The sequence below is a fragment of the Solanum verrucosum genome, unplaced genomic scaffold (assembly GCF_900185275.1).
Source record: "Solanum verrucosum unplaced genomic scaffold, falcon-dt-bn FXZP01000156.1, whole genome shotgun sequence".
Taxonomy (NCBI): domain Eukaryota; kingdom Viridiplantae; phylum Streptophyta; class Magnoliopsida; order Solanales; family Solanaceae; genus Solanum; species Solanum verrucosum.
Genome location: NW_026020354.1, coordinates 2,103,939 through 2,112,987, shown reverse-complemented (window position 1 = coordinate 2,112,987; position 9,049 = coordinate 2,103,939). Strand labels below are relative to the sequence as shown.

General features: G+C 34.0%; 1 protein-coding gene across 1 annotated transcript; it reads right to left on the bottom strand.

The window, feature by feature from the left end:
* Nucleotides 1-3,484: 3,484 nt before the first annotated feature.
* LOC125837608 (protein SMAX1-LIKE 6) lies at nt 3,485-8,531 on the bottom strand. Its single transcript, XM_049516695.1, has 3 exons — nt 7,327-8,531; nt 5,487-5,742; nt 3,485-5,218 (listed from the first exon to the last, which is right to left on the bottom strand). Exons 1-3 carry the CDS (start codon nt 8,520-8,522, stop codon nt 3,485-3,487), a joined length of 3,186 nt encoding a protein of 1,061 aa, XP_049372652.1. The 5' UTR covers nt 8,523-8,531.
* Between the last annotated feature and the right edge of the window lie 518 nt (nt 8,532-9,049).

The following is a 9,049-nucleotide window of genomic DNA, read 5'->3' as shown; positions in this document are numbered from 1 at the left end:
TTTTTAGTAGTGTGTGGCCAAACTTTTGGCACAATTGACATTTGACAAATTGTTTAAATTGTCTCCCGTTTTGTTGATTGTTGGAACTTGATTAGTGATTATTAGAACTCCATTGTCAAGACTGAGACGGTTTCTATGGTTGATTGTTGAAGCGAGGATTGTTCCTATTGAATTGCGGAGGCGTGCTGGACTTTTGGACAACAACAATTATGATCATAGAGGATGGATTTTCCAGATCTTCAAAGCTTAAGGAAGAGTCTCGTGCGCGTATTGCAACAAAGATTTCACGGTACTCGAGGCCAAGGCTACTTAGAATTTGGACAATAAGTTCATCATCATTAACATGTGAACTAGCAACTTTGAAAGCATCAGAGAGAGAATAAACCTCCTGGAAGTATTCAACAATGGTTTTAGAAGCCTTCTTGGTATTTTGCAATTGATCTCGCAAGCTAAAGATGTGAGTATGACTTTTGTTGGCGTAAGTTGTGTGAAGTAGTTCCCACGCTTTGTTCGCATATGGTGCTACAACAACGGTTGGTGCAATGGTAGGATCGATAAATGACATCATTGCTTGTTGAATCAATTGATCTTGAGAGAATCAAATCCGATAATTGGGATTTGGTACAGTAAGATTATTTTGGGTACTAGTAGATGATGGAGTTGTTATGGTTCCATCAAGATGTCCCATGAGTTGATGACCATTTAGTATTATCACAAGTTGTGCTTTTCATGTTGAAAAATTGAGGTTACCTTGTATCTTGAGAGGTGAGCAACAGGATTAAATTACACCACATGAGTAGTGGCAGAAACTGCAGAACTGCTGGCAGCAGTATCATCAAAAACTGGAGCCATAGATGAGAAGGCTTTAAAGGAATGAGATAGATCTAATTCGGTGGAGCTTATAGGTGCTCTGATACCATATGAGGATTCAGATTAGAAGGTCAAAAAGATAATACATATACTACCTTAAAAACATGAACTCCAAAACTTGAATGCTGATTTACTATAATACCCCAATTAAAAACACTCAATTTTTTTTTATTAATTTAATTATTTTTATTATATTGAAAGTAGATACCTTTTCAAATTAAAGGATTTTGACTATTTCAATGAGTTGTGACTTTTCCAAAGGGTTGTGACTTTTTTGATGGATTGTGACTTTATCAATGAGTTGTGACTTTTCCGAAGGATTGTGATTTTTTCGAAGGGTTGTGACTTTTCTAAAGAGTTGTGCCTTTTCTGATGAGTTGTGCCCTTTTCAAAGGGTTGTGACTTTTCCGATAAGTAGTGATTTTTTCGAAAGGTTGTGACTTTTCAGATAAGACACAATTAACACCTATTCATACTTCTATTTGGTAGCTATAAATAGAGGGGTTTCCTCACACTTTTAAACTACAATTTCTTTAAGTTCTCTACTTTTCTTCTTCTTAAAAAATCTCAAGTGTTATTTGCAAAAATTGATTAAGTTCGAAATTCAACAAAATTTGAGGTACTTCATAAGAAAGAGTTGGTGAAAAATTGTAGCAAATCATTCATCAATCCACACTCATATTTTTCTTACCATTTTCATGAGTAAATAGTGACGGAAAGTTATGACAGAGACAATAATATTAAACATATATGAAAAAAGCATATGATTTGGGTAAGATATTTCATCTTTGTTTTTTTATTTTTTGTTCTTTTCCCTCAAACGAAGGAGTTTCTTCTTAATTTTCTAAAACAGTGGGTATCAACGTAGTCCATTGAATTATTAGTTTTGATGTTAAATTCACTATTTCAAAAATAGATTTTTACTTTTACTTATAATATGATAACATAGCCATGATAATAATTATTTTTAATGGATATGTATGTAAAAATGAACGAAGAAAGTAAAGTGTTGGTGGCAAAAGATTTAAATCAAATGGAACACTAGAGTGAATATAGAATGAACATATATTTTCGTCTTCCTTCTTTATTGACTATGTATTGTTCCATATAATTTTTCTTTATGTCACAAGATACACTCCTTACTAGATATATAAAAATAGATAAGAAAATAGTGATTGATCATAAGATGGTATTAAATTAAATTAATGATTCTATAAATAATACTTTAAATTTTATTCATCTATTAATTTTTATCATTGAAAAATTTAAATATTTTATATCATGATACAACTTCTATAAGATACAAGATACTTTCATTAGGAAACAACTGTATTATATATATATGCGGCAGAAAAAAGGAGAAGACTACAATTCCACAAAGATAAGGTAGAAACTTAGTGAAACGAAATATTTTCACCATAGGTGATGTTATTCATATATTAAAATTAAATTATTCTACTGAAATATATATAACAATCATTCATGATAACAACCAAGTACACTTTTTTTGGTAAAAATTACCTCTCTATGATAGGCTTACTCAATTATTAATTGAGTAATAATATTTTATAAATGATATGTTACATATAAAGATAAAATATTGAAATACTTATGGTAATTCTTATTAATGTCATGCACATACTAAATTCGAAGTATGAATATTTAAGACAAAATTTCTACTTAAATGGTTTACATCATTTATGTTCATAACCTCAAGAGGAAAGATTATTGGTGATATTTTTTGAATGAATATTCTTTTTCTATTTTGTTGGTTAGATTTGTTTACAAAATTGAGTGAAGTAAGAAATAATATTATTAAAGAAATGTCACTTTCTTCCATATTTAAACTTTGAATGTATTTTGAAATGTTTTAATGATATCTGGTCATTTTGATCTCAAAATACAAGTAACTCTGTGACAATATGTATTAATAATCTAAAAACATTTGTCCTATTTTTGTTCAATTATAATTATTTACTAAAAAGCTTTAATTTAGTAATATTAATTCTATTTTACAACATCATATATTATATATACGATACACATGTGCCGTAAAGCCAGTTCTATTAAATGTGGCAGCAAGTCTTTAAATACAAACTATGCCACTAACTGGACCTAAAGTGCAGGCTACTATCTGCACATTAGCTACAACTAACTGAAGCTAACAACTACCTATTCCTAAATATGCTCCAACTATCAGGAGATTAATTCAACCTATGACAACTAGTAACAACAGATAATACATAAAGATAGTTAATAGGCACAACCAAATTCTATGAGGCTCAAGCCTAATTAGCTGCATTGAAAGAGTTTAATCTTAACCCGAGAGTACGGGGTATTGCAATAAGAGCATCAGCGTGGATTTTTAGAAAGAGCAAAAAACCCAATGGTAATAATAGGAAAGAATGATCAACTCATAACACATAAATAGTTCATACCTGAATTAGCTAAGGTGAAATCTTACAATTTATGGCTTAAACTATAACAAACGTGACCTGCACAAGCCCAATAAAACATGGGATAAATCCGGTAACACAAGCATAATTAACTAGGTGTGCTAAAATGTGAATACACTGTATATTACATATTATAAATAGAGAAACTTAGATTTTAGCTAATTCACGATGATTCTGCCAGGAAGGAGAACTCCCGGTATATGAACTTGTTGAAGATAGCTCTCGCAGGTCACAAGTTTCACGACAGATCGAGCACTTAAGCTATATCTTTCTTGAGCTTCTACAAATCCCCTTCCAAGAACATGTTGAATCCAATCTTCTATTTTCTTGCTGTCACTTAAACATGCTGCTGCCAGAATTTGTTCCACTACTTTTGAGTCAATCTCTAGCAAACATTCTGGACCGACAATTTTGTGGAAGCATTGTCTCATCTCCTTCAATAGCTTCTCAGCAAGAGAGTCTAAATCCAATGGCCTAAAAATCGCGGTCTCATCAAATTGTGTAAACAATTGTTTCAACCATGCTGTGGTGTTTTCATTGGAAAAGTCACAGCCAGAATCTCCAGTAAAGTTCTCATAATTTTCAATCTCTTCAGCTGGAAGATTCAAATCTAAGCATGTGTTTGATGTCTTGTGGGCTCGTTTGGCCATCTCCGAGCTTCCAAATTGCTGATCTACACTTTCAATTGGACCAGTAGTTATAAGCTTTCTATTATTCACAAAGATTTGGCTAGAAGATCTTTTTCTAGTTGTTATCAATGCAGTTGAGTTTGGACTTTTGACATCATCTGTAAGATCAAAAGCAATTAGTATCTGGATTTGGTTACCTTTAGCTGCCAATATATCTTCTTCCGAATACTCAGCTGTTTCTTTGGTAGAAGGAAGAGTTCTTTCTTCATCTAATCTTGATGACGTCGTCACAAAGATTGCATTACCTATGCTAACTTCTCTACCATGAGAGTCCAAAAATCTACCAGTCTTAACAGCTTGGGACAAGCTTTTCTGCATCAGTATATCAGCTTTATCCACATTTTCAAGGAAAACAACAGATAAAGGGCAGTTCCTCAGTTTATCAGCAACATAGTCAACAACATGCTTCCCTCTGAATCTCACGTCGTATTGATTCAATACTTGAAGATCAAACAACCCGACTTCATCCTGTAGACTTAGGTCTACACAGATTAAGTTGTTTGTGCTTCCATATAGAATCTCACCCAATGCAATTGCAATTTTCTTCTTACCGAGCTTATCAGGTCCAAGAAAGTTGAGCCAGATGTCTCCTCGACTTGGACAATTGTTTCTTTCATTTCTACATCTGCACCGTGCTATTGTTTGGCTAATGGCATTTACAGCCTCCTCTTGCCAATTAACCTTTTCTATAAGAGCTGCATATAGCATCTTAAAATCTTTTGGATCCAATTGCTGCTGAAGAGGAGAGCGGTTAATGAAACGAGGCGCCTCAACACTGCATGATATGTCATGTGGTTGATTAATGCTACTGTGGATTGTGAGGTGCTCTTGTTCTTTGCTTGGAGAAGTAGAGGCCATGCACAAACCTAAATCTGTTGTGACTGAAGTTAGAGAGGTTGAAGAGTTAAAGCCATGGTCATCATCACCTTGTGACCGCGTTTTGGAGAGAAAAATGCTGCTTTCATTTGATGAAGAAATTGTGCAAGTCATTTTCTTCCTCCTAGTTTCAATGATTTCGTTATTGAGACTTTGTTTTCGGTCTTCAACAACTTGAAAGCCTACAACTGATGGGAATTCAGAAGTCATGTGAAAGTTGCTTGTCTTGGGTAATGGTTGATTGTAGTGTAAACGCTGGCATAGATTGTCCCATTTTCTCTGCAAACCAGCAATTTTAGCACCCAATACCATTTTATCATCTTTGGCCTGCACTGAAGCCATATAAAGAAGTTATTACATGATTAGAATACATTTATTATACTCGTGTTGGGAGTTCCATGTGTATTTTCATTTAACTTGACTTCAGCTGACATATAGGCCCTTCAACTTTAAGTATGTACAAGTAGGATGTGTGCGTCTACTTATTCAACTTTATACAAGTTTAAGTATCTGTTTATTCAAATCCAAAGTTGGAGGGCATAGATATAAGAAAAACAAAGAGAGGTCATGGAGTAGAATTGTGAGAAAGACAGACCTTGATAGGGTCGAGTCCTCCATTAGTGTTGAGTTGAGTCATTTGCAACCAAGAAGGCAGACTTGATTGATAGTGATCTGCAACTGAAGCAGTGCTTATTAATCCACATTTTGAGAGAGCATTTACTTCTTGTTTGCATTTCTCATTGCATAAGTGACACCGGGATGCAGTGTGGTATGAACTGCTTAACGGGCTTTTAATATCACCAGTTGCCGTAGAAAAGAATCCTCCCAATGGCACAAAAGATTCCATCAACCTGTTATGTAATTAACACATCAAATGAAACATGTTAATCACATGGGTGGGTCCGGACCAACCCAATAGCTTTAACATTGTAACACCGATTCAACTCCCTACTATGATTTTTTCTATATCCAAAATTTAAACTCAAGATCTTGATTATCCAAAAATACCTAGAAAAAGGTCATAGTAATATTTCACCAATAATAATAATTATAGTAATCTAGATTAATAGCCGTCTATGATAATGAAAATCAATTATTCATATGCAAAAAATTTAATATAAAGTTGAACTGAAGCTAAAATTAAATATTTACATGGATCGAAAATCCCACGTCATGATGAATCTATTTGAGCTAGTAATTTATAATGGGTCAATTTGGATTATCCCAAAGCAATTTATCATCAAAATTACTCTTTCAAAATTATTATATTTTGTTTTCCATCCGGTGTCCCATATTCATATTGAAACCCGATTAAATTTGAATTCGAGCTGAGAAATCTCACATTGGGAGTAAAACGCTACATGAGTTTCTTGGAGAATAGGACTTCAAAGTTGTCACGGTACGACTTCTTCTAAATTGATTCCTAACAATCAGTAAATAAATACAAATAGACTTCCACTCAAACTCCGTTACATTATCTTTACAAAGTCATGTTGGTTACTCTATCTCAAATTTATTAAAACTTGGTGGGCGTACATATAAATTTGAGTTAATTTTATCATTCCTAATTTGGATAAAAATTACAAAATAATAGTGGGTTATAATAGAAGGATATTAAAAGAAAATGTCACAAAATATTATTATTTTATTTTATTTTTAAAAAAAGATCAACCGAGCTGCTATAAAGGAGGACATCATCGGAAAGTGACTCAGGAAAAAGTTATAGAAAACGATAATGACAATGAACAAAGAAAGAAAATGAAATAGCATAAGAAAAACAAAGGAACATTAATAAGAAAATAGATAGAAAAATTATGATATTTTCATGTAGCAGCGTGTGTATACCCATCGATATCCAAAAATTGATTATGCTGACCCAGTGTTGTATTCATTTCGTTTTAAAAAAAATCTAAGAGATAATAGCACCCCGCAAAGTATAAGTGTGTAACAACAAATTCGAAGCAAGTTTAGGTGTATTTGCAATTTTCGTTTACATTAATACACACAAATCCTCTAATGTTAGAAAAAATTTCAGCTTCACCAAGAAAATCCTCAAATATTACCAGACAAATTAAAATTAATATAAGTTCCTTAACAAAAACTATAAACTCTTTATCATTTAACTAGCATATCAATCTATTCGCACTATGGTATAATGATGGGATAAGTTATCCCAATCTTGACAATCAAAATTTTATCTCATGATTATTTATTCTTATCCCAAACGACTCTGTTACTTATGTCTATTCTAACAAGTCCTTCACCAGTATCAGACAAGAAAAAGCAAACAAACTACACCATTAAAAAACGAAAAGAAGAATCAAAAAGCTAAGATATGCTGCATATCTAAAGTACATCATACTGAGTCCCACTTCTATGGTGCAATAATTACTTACTAAAAAGCTTAATAAAAATAATTGAAGAAAACAGTATACCTGGATCTAGGAAATGTTTCTTCCTTTGGATTTCCAGAAGAAATGATTGTCAAAAGCTGCAACTCCCAATCTTTTTCTATGTAAGGAAATCTATTCAAAACTTTCAAATATATCTCATACTTTTCTACCCACCCAATCAACCAGAGTTTTCCATGATTAATCTGTAGCAAACTTGTCAATTTGCTAACAATATATCTGCAAGAATCAATATAACCATCATTGCTTGATAGCAGTTTTAAATCTCCGTAATTGACAACAACACCAGACCCTAAACTATTATTCATCAACATACTTCCAATCTCCTCAAACTTCGACTTCATTAATTCCTCATCATATTCTCCTCTAACAAACCTTATGATCTCTGTCTCTATACAAATCACACTCAATCCATATACCTCAACAGGAAGGATTCCTCCTCCTCCTCCTCTGTTACTCTGTATCATTTCAAGGAAATTGTTCATAGCACCCTGTGCACAAGTACCAAGAATAAGTGGATTTTTTCCTCTGTTATTGACGAAAACCTCCCCAATTCTTCTGCAATCATCTTCTCCCCCAGAGAATCCCAAGAAGGGGAAGCTAAAACTTCGATCGGTTTGATTGGCTAAATTACACAAAAACAAGGGTGGTCCTTTGAATCTTGAATATCTGAAGAGTTGATGAACAGGTCTAAGAATTGCAAGCTTAATATCACAACTCCTGAAACCAGCTTCCCCAAATACTCTGCTTACAACAGGGTCATCAAGGACAGATATTATGAGATTCCGTAGCTCAACCTTGACTACTGGAACTGAAGAAGAAGAAGCTGACTGATTCTGAAGCTGTTGTTGATAAAAATTGAAATTCTCCGGCTGTCGTCTCTGATTCGCTTGCGACCTCTTTATGGCTGCCATAAGAGAATTCGAAACAGGTGGATAGTCTACCTTGCTGCTGCTGGGCGACGAAGGCAACCGATCCATCGAAACCCCTAAACAGAGGTCTAGAGCTTTGAATTGGACACGAACAGAGTATGCATTGTTCCTTGTACGAGAACATGCCTCACGTAAACATGAAGAAGGAACAGAGAGTAAGGAAGATATGTAATGAAGAGATGTAGTTTGAGCATGGCCACGACGACCTGCCATGGCTACAGCATCGTCGAGAGTCATGGAAGCTTCATGCGTCAAGCATTGCCTAGCAGTATTAACTGGCGTTGGCATTGCAAATACCAAAAAGAAAGAGAAGAAGTACTCTGCTGTGGTTGTAGTAAACGTGAACACAGAGTACGAAATGTAATCAAGAAAACATAAAATAATTTTTTTTTTAAAAAGCGCTGACAATAGAAGTACGGAATAGTAATATATATAATACTTAATACTCCTTTCACTCCACTAGTATAAGAAAGAAAATAGAGAAATAGATTGGCAGAAGGTGTTAATAGAAACATTCAAGCTAAGTGTATCCATCACATTGAGTTATTTATGAGGTTTTTGGAAAGGAAAGGGAAGAGGTAGGAGATGGTGGGGTAAGATGTTTGTTGATGGTGCTTGACACTGGTGGTGGTTGCTGTTGCTGGTGGGGGGACTTGTGAGGGTTATACCAGTACCCAGTAGGGGACCATTTGAGTGAAAAAAGGCAAGTGTAACCAAATATGGATTGTGGTACACTGATCAGATTGTTTCACCTTTAACTACACATTTCGGGTTCATTTCGGGTTCGAATTCTGAATATGAAGAAAATTTTGTTG